This window comes from Macaca nemestrina, chromosome 9, assembly GCF_043159975.1.
Source record: "Macaca nemestrina isolate mMacNem1 chromosome 9, mMacNem.hap1, whole genome shotgun sequence".
NCBI classification, from domain to species: Eukaryota; Metazoa; Chordata; class Mammalia; order Primates; family Cercopithecidae; genus Macaca; species Macaca nemestrina.
Genome location: NC_092133.1, coordinates 67,087,075 through 67,104,913, shown reverse-complemented (window position 1 = coordinate 67,104,913; position 17,839 = coordinate 67,087,075). Strand labels below are relative to the sequence as shown.

General features: G+C 53.4%; 1 protein-coding gene across 2 annotated transcripts in view; it reads right to left on the bottom strand.

Moving 5' to 3' along the window:
* Window positions 1-17,839, bottom strand: part of LOC105466067 (ADAM metallopeptidase with thrombospondin type 1 motif 14) — an 87,814-nt gene that overhangs the window by 17,487 nt on the left and 52,488 nt on the right. The window contains exons 5-15 of one of the 2 annotated variants that reach the window (XM_011714945.3): window positions 16,287-16,370; window positions 15,414-15,570; window positions 13,319-13,424; window positions 11,661-11,804; window positions 10,388-10,520; window positions 8,889-9,002; window positions 6,694-6,842; window positions 4,587-4,762; window positions 2,212-2,345; window positions 1,705-1,828; window positions 271-351 (exon numbers count right to left, since the gene is read on the bottom strand). In XM_011714945.3, coding sequence (XP_011713247.2) covers window positions 271-351; window positions 1,705-1,828; window positions 2,212-2,345; window positions 4,587-4,762; window positions 6,694-6,842; window positions 8,889-9,002; window positions 10,388-10,520; window positions 11,661-11,804; window positions 13,319-13,424; window positions 15,414-15,570; window positions 16,287-16,370 — 1,402 coding nt within the window. The remainder of the gene's footprint in view (window positions 1-270; window positions 352-1,704; window positions 1,829-2,211; window positions 2,346-4,586; window positions 4,763-6,693; window positions 6,843-8,888; window positions 9,003-10,387; window positions 10,521-11,660; window positions 11,805-13,318; window positions 13,425-15,413; window positions 15,571-16,286; window positions 16,371-17,839) is intronic. The other variant, XM_011714946.3, reaches the window with a different exon arrangement.

Below are 17,839 nucleotides of genomic sequence, written 5' to 3'. Positions count from 1 at the left end.
CCCTTGGGGAAGAAAACTGCCCCCGGGGTACAGGGGTAGGAAGGGGACTCTTTACTAGGTCCCCTTTTAGACCTTCTGAAATGTAAACCATGGAATGGGTTACCCATGCAGCAAAAACTTAAAATAAAATGAAAAGGGGATCTCTGCCCATTATTCCAGTTACTACAATTCCACTTGTACTAGAATCTTGCCCTCTGCTCTCCCAGCTCCCCCAAATCAGAGGGCAGGGCCTGGGGCCCCGCTGTCCCTTCCCAGCACCCCGGCACTCACCAATGCGGTGAGGGGACTTCTCCAGTGCCTCAATCTGGATGTGTCTGGCACCTGCCGGGATCTGCACCAGCTTGAGAGCTCCTGCCACACAAGGGGATCCAGAAGTCGTGAGCATTCTAAGCTGGTGGTCCCACTGCCCAGCATCCCCCACTCCCCTGCTGGGCACCCAGGAACATCTCATTTGATCACAGAACCTCTCTGAACCTCTGTATCCTCATTTGTAAACTGAGGATGAGACCTTCTCCATAAGGGTGCTGGGAGGATCTAATGAGATGTGTCCTGTAAACTCTAAGGGCCTCTGTGTGTGTGAGAGCGGCTATTACTTCCCTCTTTCCTGACCCTCTTCCTCTACCTCTCACTTCTGCCCTTCCCCCCTCCCTTTTTGCTCCTCTGACTCTCTCTCCCCATTTCTTCTCAGACCTTAAACTACTTGCTACTGATGGAATTTAATGATAAAGGCCGTGAGGACCCCACATGACTGTCCTGAGCCCCCATGGCCCTCCCGACCCAAGGCCTGGACTTTCTCAGAGCCACCAATCTTGTCCCCAACAATCAAAGGTGAGACAAAGTGTAACATCTCCCAAGGGAAAATAGGTCCCCTTTACACTAAAGTGTGAATGACTGATATTGGGTTCTTTTCCACAGCAAGTTTGGTCAGATTGGAGGTAGAGAGGAAAGTCAAGGGACTCAAAGATACCAGGAATTCAAAGCAGCAAGTGCCGCAGGTTTAAAAAAATAAGAAAGAGGCCAGGCGCGGTGGCTCAAGCCTGTAATCCCAGCACTTTGGGAGGCCGAGATGGGCGGATCACGAGGTCAGGAGATCGAGACCATCCTGGCGAACACGGTGAAACCCCGTCTCTACTAAAAAATACAAAAAACTAGCCGGGCGCGGTGGCGGGCGCTTGTAGTCCCAGCTAATGTAGTCCCAGCTACTCGGGAAGACTGAGGCAGGAGAATGGCGTAAACCCGGCAGGCGGAGCTTGCAGTGAGCTGAGATCGGGCCACTGCACTCCAGCCTGGGCGACAGAGCGAGATTCCGTCTCAAAAAAAAAAAAAAAAATGAGAAAGAGAGGAAAAGAAAATTATCAGTCCAGTCTTGGCTACCCCTTTAGACCTGTCTGACCTCTCCCTCCCACCAGTAACCCCAGGGTCCAAGGGATGGCCAAGCTCCCATGACAAAACATTGCCTAGCGGGAAAATGCCTCTTGGAGCTCCTGGGCCCCAGACTCAGGGAGGAGCTTGCCTGGAAGATGAGGTGATTGGCTGCAGCACCTGGCTCACCAGCCTGGGCAGCCCAGGAAGGCCTAGAGATGGGCCCCAGGACCCCTTCTCCCCACCCCAGACTGTGGCACAGTTCAAGGAGGGAGGGCCCCCCAAGGGACGGCAAGAACTCCAGTCAGCCCTCATCATGCCCCCAGCCCCAGCCCGACTCACCTGCCTGCTTAGAGGCCTTTCCCAGCGTCCCCTTCACAGTCCTGCAGTGGGAGTTGTCACCCCCGCAGACTCCACACTTGTCATCCGCCTTCATGGACCCCACCTCCTTGTCACAGCCGACAGGCTGAGGCCAGAGGTGAGGTCAGTGGGAGGAGGCTCCCCTGCCCCCACCGCCACCCTGGGGCTCCCATTCCCATCCCCAGGCCCTGGTCAGGAGAAGACCTCTGGCCTGAGAGGTGTCCCTGGACAGGATTCTGGCACAAATTCACCGTGGGACCTGGGTGAGGTCTAAACCCGGCATGACGAGGATTCCTGCCATCTCCTCTCCCCTCCAATGGGGCTGAGCAATAATTAACCCCTTCCAGCTCCCCAGGGCTACGCTGAGGACCAACAGGGTGTTGCGAGTGGGCCAGTGAGGCAATGCTCATCTTCCCAGGCAGGAGGAGTTGCAGTGCAGCCCTCCAGTCCCCCTCTGCCGGTAGTCGGGGTGGCCCGGGGTGCACCCACCACACACTCGCCACGCGCACAGACGCTGTATGGGTCCCGGTAGCTGCAGCGTGTCCCATCATGAACCACCTGGTTCATGAACACCACGTCCCCCGTGTCCGCCGACTGGCAGATCAGCTCACACTTCTGCGTATCTGTAGGCAGAGGGACTGTGCTGAGTCCCCAGCTGGGCTCAGAGAAAGTGGCCCAGGACAGATCAGTGCGTGGTCCAGCCAGAAAGCTCCGGGGCCAGCTCTGGGCAGTTGGGGGAGCACTGAGTGTGGTGCTGGGGCTGAAAATCCCTGCTGTGTCACTTATCAGCCATGTGACCTTGGGTAAATGCTCCGACCTCTCCCAGCCTTTGTTCCCTATTTTTATTATCCCTAATCAGTAAAATGTCACATCAGCTTATTGAGAAAAATCGAGTGATAAAGTAATAATAAGCCAACACTTAGTGAATGCTTACTATGTACTAGATATTTCTAAAACCTTCATATGCCCTTAAAATACAGCTTTAATGGCTTTTCATGAATTAACTCATTTAACCCTCTCAATACCTCAATGAGGTAGGTGCTAGCATTACAGAGGAGGAAACTGAGGACCAGAGAGGTTAAGGAACTTGCTCAAGTCCACACAGCCACATGGTAAGTGGTTCAGCCTGGATTGTAACCCAAGCAGTCTGGCTTGAGTCCTGCTCTGACCCTTAAAAAACTTCACTGTGCACATGTATGACATGTGTCTTAACATGTTTGTAAACATTAGAAGGCTGCATGAAAGTAAGGCAGAAAAGGGGTCTGTATCTGGGTTTGCAAAATGGAGCAACAGTCAGGGAGAAAGAGAGTCCTTTCTGGTCCTAACAATTAAATGTTTCCTTCTTTATGTGGGTTATAGATGTCCTAAAAAGGAGGTTCCAGAGAACATATAAACACTTACTGTACTTCTTAGAAAAAAGGAGGTTGGAGGCTTAGCTAACTTCCTGGAATTCGTCTAACAGTCCTGGGAAAAACCCGAAGTCCAGCTGCCCCACAAGCCTCCCAGTCCCTCCTCTCCCCAATGTTGTGGTTGCTGGTTTGGTTTCTGAACAGATCTGGAAGGCTTTCAAACCAAGCTTCCCTCAGCCAATTACTAAGGAACCTGCTGGGCTCTGCTCTGGTCCCTGGGCTCCCAGGACAGCTGGTGACTCCTTGTCTCCAGCAGGAAGGGCTCAAGTCTGGAGCCACAGCCTCCAAGACCACCTTGGATTTCATGCACAGGAACCAGATTCCTGGAGGGACCCGGGTCTCAGGGGGCTCCAATCCAGCACAGGCAGGATCCTGACCCAGGCAGGCAGCTCTCTGGGCAGCAACGGAAGCCAGCCAATAGTGCCAAGGGAGTGGGGAGCTCCCCAGAGTGGGAGGAATCCAAGCAGAGAGAAGACACCCCCTGCAGGGATGCTCTGAAAGAATCTGGCAACGACAGGCCTCTGAGGTCCCTTCCAACCTGAAGAGTCTGTCATTCTAGACAGAGCTGCAGAGCTGAAGGTTCCGGGGTGGAGCCCGGGCTCCGGGGAGGGACGCCCGTCCTGATGGGAGCTGTCTGGGTCAAGGGTTGTGTGATGGAGAATGAGCATCTGTCCATGCGGGACCCACAGAGAGGCTAGCAGGGGAAAGCTGGAATCAGAGGATCACTGAGGGCCCTTCCAGCCGAGGCTCTGACTTGCCACAAATCCCAACGCTTCCCTGGATGCTCTGCCGCTATGGAACCATCACCGGAAACACTCAAAAACAGACGGGAACTGGCACCACTATGGTCCCCAAATTCAGACTCTTTACATGAGTCCAGAAGTCCTGTGTATGTCCCAGGGCAGCCTAGAGAGTCAGTATGAAGATCCCACCAGATCCAACTGCCTGCCTTCCAAAATCATCTCACTGACTCTGCAGAAACCACAGCCCAGTCAGTAAAACCTAAAAACACAGCATGTAATAGGACTGAGCTCCTCAGGACACTGGTCATGCAACGGGAAGGGTGCCTGCACCTGTGTGATTCTTCTCCCTGCAGATAAGGACAAAGACGAAAGGCAGGCAACCCTAACAGCCAACACTGCTACCGGCCATGGCAACACCTGTGTGTGAAGTGTCCCTTCCTCAAGACGCTTTCCTTGCATCTGCCAGAAAACTGTCATCATAAGTACACAAATCAGGGATGGCCTTGATGGGGATGATGACCCCAGAAGTATGCCAGGAACAGGCCTACACAAGGGTATATGGCGAGCCTGCTGACTGCAGTCTCCCTTTTGGTACCCCCACTGTCCCTCCACCTTCACTGGTGGGTGCGGGGGTGGGAGGCCCTGCCTGGGCACACACAGCCCCCGCAGATGCCCAAGGACATGGGGTGGGAGGGGGGTGGGGCCCGCTTACCGTCATCAGGCTCATAGGGCACCCAGCTGTGCTTGGTGTTCTGGTGCACGTAGTAGGAATTGCGCTTGGCACACTGCTGCGCCCGGAAGTCCTCGTAGGGCCCAGGGCACTCCTCGCTGTTGCAGACCTGGTACTCGAACATGGGCCCTAAGCACGGGCGGCCTCCATAGGCTGGGCTGGGACAGGCACAGAGAAATGGGTGACCTTGCTGGCTGGGAAGGCTGGGGAGGGCCAGGCTTCCCATATGGCCACCAGGAGCAGCTCAGCCATTCACAATAGCATGACAAGGTCCCTCCACTGACATAAACCAGAGAATGGCTCCCAGGGTGGGGGCTACGGAACTCAGCCTTCCAGGTCCCTCTTCCTCCCTGCTTTACCCTTCCGACATACACCACCTATTCCACGGTGAGTGTGATGGACAGACGTACAGACTGACACAGGGACTGACTAACCCTCTCCAGCTGGGCTGGAAGAGAAATCCATCTTATTCGCCTTTGTGGGTGCCTTCAACTGTTTTGCAGGCCCTGGCATAGAGCAGGCCCCCATAAACAACTCGGCCACTCCCATTTGCATCCACTTCCACTTAACATCATCATAAACTAAGGAGTGGTAAAAGAAACTTGGATTTGGAATCAGACGTGCTGGCTTCCAAGTCCTGACTGTACAACCTTGGCCAGGCCACTTAGCCTTGCTGTGGAAAGGGGGAAAATAATAATCCCTCTTATTTTACATACCTCCTGGTGTGTCTGTGAAGAATAGTAAGAAAAGGTATTTTATAATCATCTATGCTCTCTTCTCCATTAAGTCAAGAGGATTGGGTAAGACTTGATACAAAGTGTCCAAGTGCTGGGGTTAACAGTACCCTACTCATAGACATGTGGGAGAACTGCACAGATTTTTGTACCTAAGTGCTTAGCATCCCACCTAGCACAAAATGCTTGACATACTATAATAATGATTATTATAACAGCAGCTGTCTTCTATTAAGCATTTAATTGTGTGAGCATGATGCTGAGAGCACACATATTATTTCATTTAAGCCTCATAAAATAAAAATAGTTATTACAGAGGAGCTCAATAAATGGTAGCTTTGATACCAATTATACTGAGGGATAATTGTCGGTCATGCCTGCAAGGTGATTTACTATAACCACAGTCTTTGTATTTCCGAAAGAGGAAAGTTACAAGGCAGTCCATTTTGGTTCATGTGTGTAGAAGGTCAATACGGCCGTCTATATTAACTATATGGCTATATTATCTAAAACAAAGAAACGGCTGCTTCAATAGGCAGTGAGTTTCCCATCCCTAGAGATAAATAACAGAGTATGAATGACCACTCCTGAGGACACCAGAGCCACTGTGACCCTACAATGCTGCGATTCCACAGTCTTCATCATACCTCTCAGTGCTGTGAGGGGTCAGGCCAAGCCTCGTCGTTGTGGGGGTTTGGAATCCCTGCATTCCAAGAGCCAACCGACCCATGCAGCCAGCCTTGGCCAGTCCCCATCTCTCGTGGTGCTGTTCTAAAAAGGCTGCTTCAGCTTGGAGATGGAGATGGAGAACTAGGGCTCAGATGTCCCAGAACCATGGTGTAGGGGAGAAGATCCCCATAGAGGGGATGAGAAGGGAGAATGGACATCTCCCCCAGAATGCTAAAACTCAGGAGTGGGGAGGAGAGGAAGGACCTTTGATGTTAGAAAGAGGTAAGTTAAGAAAAATTAAAGGATGATTTTCTCCATGTGGTAGAAAACAAAGTTAGAGAATTGATTCTTCCAACAAAGAGCTTAGATCAGTGTTTCTCAAAGTTTAGCCAGAGGATCGGGGTCATCAGAGGACTTGTTACATACATGAAGAAGTAGGGCCACCCAGACTCTGGGGAATCTTCTGCACATGAGCTTGAGAACCACTGGTTCAGACAAACGCACAGAAGGCAGACCTGAGAGTCCTTAGTGGATGCAGGTAGGAGTGATCTGCCTCTACCAGCAATTTTGTGTCCTCACGCACTAGCATACACAACCACCCACAGGGGCCCTTCTCTCCTGCACTGTCTCCCCAGTGCCTTCCCCTTCAAGCCCCTGCCCTCCCCACCCTTGCCAAGCACACTCACGGAGGGTTGTTGCAGCTCCGGCTGCGGGATCGCACCCCGCCCCCACATGACCGCGAACATGACCCAAACTTGGTCCAGGAGCTCCAGCCTCCATCCTGGCCGTATGTCTGCTCCGGTGACTTCCAGATGCAGTGACCTTTGAAGCACCACTGGGGCAGAGCAGAGCGCATGAGATCACCCTGGGCTGCTGCTGCTGCTGAGCCCACCCAGGGAGCCAGAAAAAGGGATAGCAAGAGCATGAGCCTGGGTTTAGGCAGAATCCCACCCTAGCATGAGCTGAGCAGCCTTAGACAAAGGGCTTGCCTTTCTGAGCCTGTTCCTCAACAGGACAACGTGGGTAACTGTACCTGCTCATAGCATCTGATGAGGTCATACCGGGTATACAAAGCCCTCCAGAAATGGCAGATCTTATGATGAACAATAATAAATGTGCAATTATTTGCACTCCCGGGAGTAATAAAAGGCTGATAGGAGAGAGATAACACGATCTTCCCACACTAGCTAGAGTTGATCTTGGCTCTGTATCTCAAAATTACCTTCCAGGGATCACAAGATGTGCTTCTGGGAGGCAGGCCAGCCATGTGGGGAGGTCTGTGCATGCAGTGGAAGGAGGGTATGCGTGAAGGATTCCTGGGTTTGTATCCCAGCTCAGCAATACTAGCTATGTGTGGCTACTTTAGCTTGCTGAGCCTCAGTTTACCCACCTGTTAAGTGGGACTGTTCTAATATCTCTACAGGCCTTAGCACAGGGCCAGGAAATAGAGGAGGGCCCAACTAGAGGCAACTCCCTTCCCTTTTCCCGTAGGGTAGCACGAAAAAAATGCGCACAAAGCTCTCTGGGCAAAGTTCATCTCCCGAGAGATGAACTCAGTGGTTCTCAACCTTGGAATCACCTGGGGGAGATTTTACAACTTCAGATGCCTGATCTTCACCCCAGACCAACTGAGTCAGAATCACTAGGGGTAGGAACTTTTGGAGGCACTATAATGAGGTGTAATTTACATACTATAGAATTCACTCATTTCAAGTGTGCAATGCAATGACCTTTCATAAATTCACAAAGTTGCCCGGTCGTCACCAAAATCCAATTTGAGAATATTCTTATCACTCCAAAAATATCCTCTGTGCCCATCTGCAGTTACTCTTTGTTCTATGGGAGGGGTTTTATAGCTCCCAGGATGATTCCAATATGCAGCCCAGACTAAGAACCACTGATGAACTGTCCTGTGAAACTGTAGCTGGGGAGGGTCTGGAACTTTGAAAACACCTGGGAAAACTTGAGAAGTGGAAAGACCTGGAACAGCTATAACCCCTCAAGGACCCGCCAGGCCAGGGGAAGCTCCATCCACCTGTGATAAGACAAGCCCCAGAGCCGCTCAGCAGGACAGGTGTGAATAGGGGGAGCCTGGCTAGGGCAGGAGGCAGGGGGCAGGATGGTGGGGTGGCCCCAGGGCTGGGCTCCTGCTGATGATGGGGAACCACCTCTCCTGTACTTGGCTTCTTCCCCCCTCCCTCACTTGCCTTGACATGAGTCAGTAACCTCAGAACAACTCTGAGGTTGTCAGGTGTTGGCGAGTCAGAAAACTTCAATGAATGGCCCAAGGTCACCACAGTGATCAACGGCAGGGCCGGCAGCAGAGCAGAGCTGGGTTTCAGACCCAGCCACGGGGTCCCCCGGGCAAATGAAGTCCTGGCACCCACACATGCATGAGGGAGCAAACACAGGACACTCATGAAGGTTGGTGTGGGGAGAACACGTGTGTCTCGTGCTCAGCGACAGCATGGGGGTGGGTGAGTAGGCAGGACACACAGAGGCTTCCCTGCATCCCTTCTCTTCTAATCACTCCCTGTGGAACCCCAACAAGTTCCTTAATTAACCTGCCTGGACCTCATTCTTCTCATTTGTAAAATGGAAGTAAGCCCTCCTGTCAGATGGGCTAGGAGATCATGCTATCCTCAGCCAATTACAGAGGCAAAGGACAGTGGGCTGGGAGAGAAGAAAGGGTATGAGTTTATGGGAAGACGCCACGTGTATGTACCCACACACTGGGCTCACTACTGTCCTTTAGCATCACCCCCAACTCATATAAGCACTTGGAGGGAGGGGTCAGGGTTCCCCCTGGGATCTGCCCCATGCCAGTGATGGATGCCCTGCACCCCAGGAAGGCCACTCCTGCTGCACACCCCACAGGTACCTTGCCGGGTGCACACTCCGTCCCATCCAGCGGGGGCCCCTTCTTGGTCTTGCAGAAGTACGGGTTGTCAGGGTGGCTGCACCACAGCTGCTTGCAGGGCTCAAAGGTCCTGAACTGCATGGCAAGGGAATGGGGTCACCAGGCTGGACTGGCTCGTTGTCCAAGGAGCAAAGGGCAGTGATGGAGAGAAAAGAGGGTGTGATGGGTGCAGGCACCCATGGCACTGCAGGGGAGGCAGCCAGAGCCCCTCACCTGCTTCAGGTTCAACTCTACCCCAAGTGCCAGCAGCCTCTAGGGACTCCTCCTTCCCCCAGGGCACTGAGAAAGAGCCCAGCCATGGCCCATGCTCTCGCCGTTCTCTCTCCAAGGCCTCCCTCCCCCGCTTTACAGAGGCCATTTGTCACTGAGCTGGGACGAGCGTGTCAGGCTCTGGGGAGGTCTAGGTTCACAGTGCCCCTGCCCTGAGCCCTGTGCACATGAGGAGAATTGAGGGAACTGCTGCTTTTCAACCCAGACCCCCCAGTACTCCGACGAGGCTGGGACTCCACCTCCCTGTAACTTGGACACCCAGCTGTGCCAGAGGTTGATGACTTTATGTTTCAGATTGTCCAGAAAAGCCATAGTTTCCTTAATATTCCCTCTTATCATCCCCTGCCAGCCACACAAGCATCCTATAAGTACAGCATTTGGGCCCTGAAATCCCACATCCTGGTCCTCTGCCCACAACTCAGGCGCTTTGTCACATCACGTGTCCCAGACAGTGGGGAAGCTGTCCACACATGGTTGGGGGCGCTCCCCATTCCGAGGAGGTGAAAAGAGGGCTGCATTCCCCAGATGGGTAGTATGAAACACTCGGGTCCCCAAGGCCTGCCTCCTTCAGAAAGCCCCCTACCCCTGAGATGGCCCATTCTCTGACAGCTCAGCCTGGGCCCTGGGTGGCAGCTGTTGGGTTCTCTCCTGGGGCACTCTAGCTGATCTCAGGCTCAGTGCTCTCCCCCTGCCCCATCCTGCAGGGTAGGGACAAAGTTATGCTCCCTTGTATCTATGTCCTCAGGCACAGGCAGCAGAGATGTGGAACTGACGCTCTGGAGAGAGGTGGTGTGCAGGTGCAGCAGGTGGGGAGTTAGACTGAAAGACCTGGCACATCGCCTGAGGGTGTGGGACCTGCTGCTCCACCAGGCCAGAAGCCCAACACCTTGTCTGAAATCTGGGCTTCCTTGAAGGGAATGAGCCCAGCCAGGATCCCATCAGGTGCCCACCCTCTCTGCTCTGCTGTTTTCATCTTTCCCAGGGCTAATGCATTCCCAAGCCACTGCGCCCACCTGCCCCCACAGGTGTTCACTCTGCATCCCTGCATGGTGCCTGGCACTGTGTCTGTGGGCCCATCACCAGGCCCACTGGCCAGCTGGGCAGAAGGTGCTTTATGAATGATCAGCCTGGGCCACAGAAGGACACTGCCCTGGCCCCCACTGCCTGGCAGAGGCCAGACGGCTACTTACTGCCAAGCAGGTCTGGTATCCACTGCCAAAGTCAAAGCGGCACTGCTCATCCATTGAGTAGTCGATCCCAGGCAGCTCTGGGGGCTGGGGCCAGGCAGGATCAAAGGGGTCATCGAGGAGGCAGTCATAGGAGCTGCCAGTGGAAACAAGGAAGGTGAGCCAGGCTGACAGCGGGAAGTCCCAGGCTTTCCCTTCCCAGGGGCTGGGGTTTTCATGAGCAAGGCCTGCAGGAATCTGCACCCGCTATCCTGTGCCCAGCGCTGTCTCTTCCAGGGAGGATGGGCTGCCCTGAGCAGCCCCCTCACTCAGGACCTCACTCCCACCAGTGACGATGTCTGGAAGGGCTCCATTTGCAGCCAAAGGCAAGGGTACCCAGACTGGGATTAGATACTCAGCTCGCAGCTGGATTAGGAGGTCATTTTGCCCACCTTAGAGGGACATGTTATGGCCAAGACTAATAGTTGATTCATGGACAATTTGAGGACTCACTCTGTACTGAAAGGAGAAAAACCAGCCTACCGTGCAGGATGGACCCTGGGTGAGCTGCCCTGGCCAGATCCTGCATGGGGCTAGTGACCACATTTCTGCCTCCACCTGCCCCCATCTAAATCCACTTGGTCTCCCATTCTCAGGCCTCGAGGTCCTGAGTCTAACACTTGTTCTGTACCTGAACATCCTTAAAGACCCAGGAGCTGACCAGCCAGACCAGAATTGGGAGTGTGCTGCTGGGGCTAAGGATGGGAGTGGGGAGAGGAGGAGCTCCCTCCTCAGCATGCCCATTTCCTTGGGGCCTAGGGGAAAGCCACAGTAGCACTGTTCATCCATTGAGAAGTCGATCCCGGGCAGTCGATCCCGGGCTGGAACCAGGTGGGTTCAAAGGGGTCGTTAGGAGCCACTGGGTTTAGAGCCCCAGCCTCAGCCCAGTGGCTCATAACCTTTAGCATGCATAAGTATCACCTGCAATGCTTGATAAATCCTGATTCCTAGACCCAACCCCAGCAGAATCTAACTTACCATCTTCCATGAGCCAGGGGGTCTGCATTTTTAATAAGAATTCTATGTAAGTGGTCACCTGAACACATTCCGAAACACTAGGCTAACCCACCTGCGATGCTAATGGGGTATGTTTTAGGCCAGGTTTGGCAGAGAGGCGAGAGTCACGGAAGAGTCATGCCGGGGGAGACTTAGGGAAACCAGCCAGCTGTGTGATGTCTGCTCAGAGTGGCAGATCGCATGCTCCCCTATCCCAGCTCTGAGGGCAGGAATAACCTACGGGAGGTAGCGGCTGAGCTCCAGCTTGCTGCAGCGGGACCAATGGAAGCGGTGGAAGGCAGCCTGCACCAGGGGCGCCATGACGCTGCCCAAGCTGGTCTCATCTGCACAGCCATTCCCCTGACCATCATGCTCCATGCCGAGCCTGGAATGGGGAAGACAGAGGAGTCCTGATACATCCCAGGGGCTCTGCCCCAGGCAGGCAGGCAGGCAGATCAGCAGCAGGAGACCCTGTCCTGAGCTCAGATTGCTCTTCCTGGCCTCAGTTTCCCAACCATGCAGTGGGGAGGACCAACCCTCTCTCCAAGGCTGCTCCCACTGGGATTGGGCTCATCCTGCCCTCCAAGCCTTCGCTCCTGCTGTTCACCACTCCCAGACACCCACCCCTTCCATGAGTTCCACCTATGTTCTTACAGCTTCCAAGGCCAGATCAAGCCCCACCTGGCCACTGGTCCTAGCTGTCTCACCTGTGGGCTCACGTCCACAGCAGGAGCCATCTATCCCACCATTAAAAACTCACAGTCATTTGCTGGCTTCCCACCGAGAGCCTTTGAGTGCAAAGACCAGGTTTCATTCAACTCAACTCAACCTCATTTCTTGAGCCCCTGTAGGTGCCTGCATCTTGAGTCTCTCCAAGACGCTGCAAGGCTGGGCACAGAACTTTGCACATGGTAGGCACCTACTATAATAACAGTTTACATTTAAAAGTTTGCTCTTCACAATTAGTCATTAATGCCAAATCCCAAGAATTCTAAGTTCTTAAACATTCCCAGATGGCTGCATCTGGCTTTGACTGCTAGGTAGATATGCAGGCCTATAAGCTTGACCTTGTATCTCCACAAGGAGGGGCTCAGAGGTTCCCCTGGTGTCAGCCCCATGTTGCAAGTGTGAAGAGGAGGTCTCACCTGCCTGGAGGAGCAAAGCTGGGATAAAATCTGACGGGGCTGATGGTGTCCCCTGGTTCTGCCATTGTGATATGGCATGACCTACTGAACAGTAGCTCATTTGTGTCCACCCAGCATGTAGCCTCTTGAGGGCTTCTCTGTCCTGGCCTCCACTGCAGCCTCATTCCTAGAATGGGGCCTGGTGCATGGTAGGTGCTCAAGAAATATTGAATGAATGAACACACTCTCAACAAAACCCAAAGCCCTAAGATCAGGCAAGCCAGCCTCTGCCTGGCCCACCGCCTAAGCTCTAAGTGCACCTGTTTACAATGGGCTCAGGCCAGCACTCCAGTGAGTGCTGAGTATCAGGGTGGGCTGGATGGAGTCTTAGAAAGGCCTCAAATGTGGACATGATGGAAGGAAGCCAGAGATCAAGACCACCCAGAAACAGCAGCCCTCTGCATGTGATAGGGACACTGCCACTGACCCACCCAAAGGCAGGGCCACATCTGGTCCCCTATGGCCCTGGGATTTGGAGGCTGGGCCCAAGGCAGGCCCAAATTGCTACCCACGCCCCTTGGCTCCTCCCAACTCAGGGTAGGGCCTCCCTCTACTGGCAACTGCAGGAGGCCATGCCTCAGTGGCAGGCCAGCTCCTCTGACACCTCCCAGGACACAGGACCAGGCCAAGCTGGGCAAAGTCTCCCACAGTCACAGAACTCCCTGGAGCTCATGGCACAGCTGCCAGTCCCGCCCACCCTGCTGCTTCCACTTACACGTGGCCGGTCTCATGAGCTATCACGAAGGCCGAGGAGAAGCCATCCTCATGGTTGAGGGCACAGCTCCTCAGGGGGTGACACATGCCAGTGACGGGTGCATACCCTGCCGAAGAGAGAAAGAAAAGGTGGAGAGCGAGGTGGAGGGCAGGTGAGGCAGGACACACTGAGGTCTGTGCCCAGCCCAGCCCTCTGGTCAGTGCTTGGAGCGGGGACGTTCCTGGAGGAAGAAGGATGCTCACAAAGTCCCACCTGCAGCCGAACAAACCTGGGCCAAGCCACCCTCACATCCTAGGGCTTGATGGCTTCCCTCTCAGCCTGCGGCTTCCCAGGGTTTATCAGCGCCCCTCTAAACTAGAGAACACCCAGGCCTGCAAACAATTACTTCCACAATGCCTCCCTCCAGTCCCACAGTCAATCAGCAAACAAGCTCTAAACGCTTTCTATGCAGGAGTAGGGGGTAGCGTTATGTGAGGTACCACGGGGAAAACAGGGGACTCAGATCCGAGCCTACCCCTGACCCTGCAACACCCTCTACCCACCCATTGCCACAGCTAAAGAGCTGTGGTTTAGCAGGGACGAGGCGTGGGCCAGAAGGGCTAGAATTCAAGGAGCAAGACAGGCTGCAGCAGGCAGCTGGAGGAAGGGGAAAGGGAATGGTTTGGAAGGAGTTGAGGGGGACCAGGAACGGCTGATGGAGGGCAGTGAGGGACAGCTGAGACAACTCTTCGGAGGTGGGGAGGACACCGGCCAAGGTGCAGGCAGGCCACACAGGAATCATGGCAGTGCAGCGGGGCCAGCACTGGCTAAGCACTACCATGTATGAAGCCTGTGTCCTAGGGGCCTGCAAGGTGGGGATGATGACAAAGGGCATGTCCCTGCCTAGGCCTGCAGTCCCCTCTCCATGTTAGAGGGGCTGAAATGTTATTTTATTTGACATGGTTTGGGGAGTATAACAAGAGGCTGAGTGGGAAGGAGGTTTCTGCGGCCTCTGTTGTCCTGGAAAGCTGAGATTTGCTCTACATGCGATATAAGTACATGCTCTGTGTGTATATACATGTGTGTGCATGTCTGTGTCCATGTGAGTGCCTGTGCATATGTGTACATGTGTCTTTGTGTCTCTACATGTATGCAGTGTCTCTGTGTGTCTGTGTGTACGTGTGTTTGTATATCTGTACATGTACACACCGGCTTATGTCTATTTGCATGTGTGCATGTGTCTGTGTGTACATGGGCCTGTACATGTGTGTGGATGTCTGTAAGTGTGTGTGTGTGTGTGTGTGTGTGGTGTGTAAAAACCACATTTGGGGCTTCAGTCATTCAGACAAGAAATCTTTTGGGTAGGCAGGGCTGACCAACTAATTTCTAGCATTAAAGCAGAAAAAAATAGAAAGCCTTCAACATGGAAACTGGAGATCCAGTCTGAGTCTCAGATCTGCCTCGTGTCTGCTAAACCACGTGGGCAAGTCACTTCACCACCCCATGGCTCAGTTTCCTCATATGGGTATCAAAGCTGCATGTTTGCAGAGTACTTACAGTTGTCAATACTCTGTCACACACATGTCATGCACCCCCAGGGCCTTTAGCAGCCCTGGAATGGGGGGAGACAAATATTATTATGTTCCCCATTCCACAATTGGGAGGACCCAGGGAGATGAAGAGATCTTGGACCACTGGGCTAGCAAGGCATGGAGCTGGAGGCAGAGCACAGACTTCCCATTCTGCAGCCTACACAAGGCCCATCCTAGGTGTCCCACAGTCTGCAATGAGGACAGAAGGACACAGTGTGGGGAGAAGCATCTTGAAGCCTATGGAGGGTCTTCCAGCAGCCAGGCTCTGGGACATTAAGCACAGGACCCAGGGCCTGACCACTCACAGCTGCCTGCAGCCTCCACCAAAATATCGGGGACCAGAGTAGGGACCTCTGTACTTCCCATGGTCCCCAATAAACCATTGCAAAGCTCACCCCTGGCTGTCCAGGTCCTGTCCCTTCAAATCTCCGTGTGGTGGGCCCCAGGGAGAGCCCATCTGCCTCCAGGCCCAGCCTCTGTCTGCCCTGCAACCTGCACACACCTGGCCATGGCAAATACAGTACCTTGCATACCTGAGGGCCCAAAGTCCTGCCGGGTGAGGAAGACAACGTGGTCATGGTGCTCAGCGTGGCCGGGGTCCTGGCGCTGCTGGGAGTGTGCCCAGCGACACACCTGCTCCAGGCTGCGTGAGGGGTTCCCGCGCTCGATCAGGCTCAGGGACTGCAGGGGCCGGGAGAGCACCAACAGCCACATGGAGGGTCAGGGCCCTGGACACAGTAGGCCTCTCTGCTCCCACTTACAGATGGGAATGCTAAGGCCCAGAGGACTGCAGGACCCACCCCAAGATCACCAGCTGTCCCCACTCAGCTGCTGCTGGCACACAGCCCTGCCTGCTTTCAGGGACGTTCACGTGCCATGGTTCAAGAACCATGCTGAGATGCATTTCTGCTGGGAACTTCACACACACAATTTCCAATCCCCTCAACTAACCTGCAAGGCGGCTGCTGTTCTGAGAATTTCCTCTATACTTTGAGTTCATTGTTTTATTTAATCTTCACAATAGCTCTTACAGGAAAGTTTGGTTGCTACACCCATTTAATAATAAGTGACTGGTGGTCTAAGATTGCAGAGCACAGGGCACCAGGGCTCAACTAGAACATGACTTGTCTCGATGGCCACCCCACTGTAAGCCCCAATTTCCCCAAGAAGAGGGATCTCCCGGTGATAAAGGTGTGGAATTATCAGTTTCTCAGATTGTAGGAAGCCATCAATTACTGCTTACCACCTCCAAAAGCTCCACCCCTGAAGCCACAATTCTAATAGCCTCAGGTTCTGATTCTGGAGACAAAGTTTCCTGGATGCTTGTCCCTCCAGCCCACACTATCGCTGGTCCAACACTCTGGCTCCACAACCCTTCTGCTGACAAGGTAGTTTACCTGTCGGTAGCCAACCATGATCAAGCGGACAAGGGCAATATTTATATGAACCCCCAGCGACTCATCGTGGTAAATCTCATCTACCTGCAAGAAGAAAATACAGTTTAAGGGAAGGAAACATTCATCACAGGCCTACTGCATGCCAGGTACTTGGGCAGGTGCCTAACATACGGTATCCCCACCATGACCTTATCAGGCAAGATACCTATCCCTACTTTACAGATAAAGAAACTCAGGCTGAGGGGGCAAAATGACCTGCCCAAGGACATGCTGCTAACAAGCTGCAGAACTGGGATTCACATCCCAGACCATGTAATCCCAACCCTGAGCTCTTTCCACAAAGCCACAGTGTAGAGGGCCTGGTCTCAAACTCAGCAACTCTGACCAAGACTCATCTTTCCACGTCTGGAGAGCCTCTTCCAGACACGTCACCTGGCTCAGGGAACCCCAGGCCACTCGCCCTAATATCCCTGTGTACCTTTCCAGTTCCCACTGGCATAATGTCTGCCCTACAGTGCCCTGGCCCTGGGGAGGCAGCAGTGGACACTCCTCCAGGAGACATACTCCAGGGCCTTGGAGCAGCAGCAGCACCTGGGAGCTTGTGAGAAATGCAGAGCCTTGAGCCCCACCCCAGGCCTCCTGAATAAGGATCTGCAATTGAACAAGATCCCCAGCTGACTGGCAGGCACAGGCAAGTTTGAGGAGCACTGCTCTAGACAATTCCTTTCTCTCACAGGCCCGGGACTGTGGGGCAGTGTCCTGCACAGCTCATCAAAGACTCCAGCCCTTCGCACTCCTCCGCCAGGAAGCTCCTGAACAGTGTCCGTGAGGTGGACTCTCGGCCTCTGCTTGTCCACCCCCAAGGACAGGGAGCTCACCGAGTGGTCCCATTGGATACTCCAGCTTTTTTGTTTTAAATAACCTTGTTTATGAATACAAAACACCTTAACTAGAAATAAAAGTTGAAAACTACAAAAAAAGAAGAAAATGAAATCACCAACACTACTATTAGACAGATATATAATAACCACAGTTAATCTGTATCCTGCCACGTGTGTACATGCATGCATCTTATTTTACAAAATTGGAATCATACTGAATATACTGTTTCTATGTTGCTTGTTTCATAGAACATTATTCAATACATTTAAAAGCTTAATCTCGACTGGGCATAGGCGCAGTGGCTCATGACTGTAATCCTAGTGCTTTAGGAGGCCAAGGTAGGAGGATCACTTGAGGCCAAGACTTTGAAACCAGCCTGGACAACATAGCGAGACCCTGTCTCTACAAAAAAATGCCACTGCCGCCGTCAGGGATGCGATGCCACCAGCCCAGTCAGGGATGCAATGCTGCCGGCGCAGTCAGGGATGCGATGCCGGCAGAAGTGGAACCCAGCCTCTGCCTCCTGCCCATATGGCTTCCTAGGAGCTGGACCAGAGCTCCTTGCATAGTCTTGCTCTCACTACTTCCATCTCCCCATGCCCTTCAGCCATCAATTCCTTTCCATTCACAAGCAAAGTGATCAACCTACAACCCACAAAGCAACCATTGTC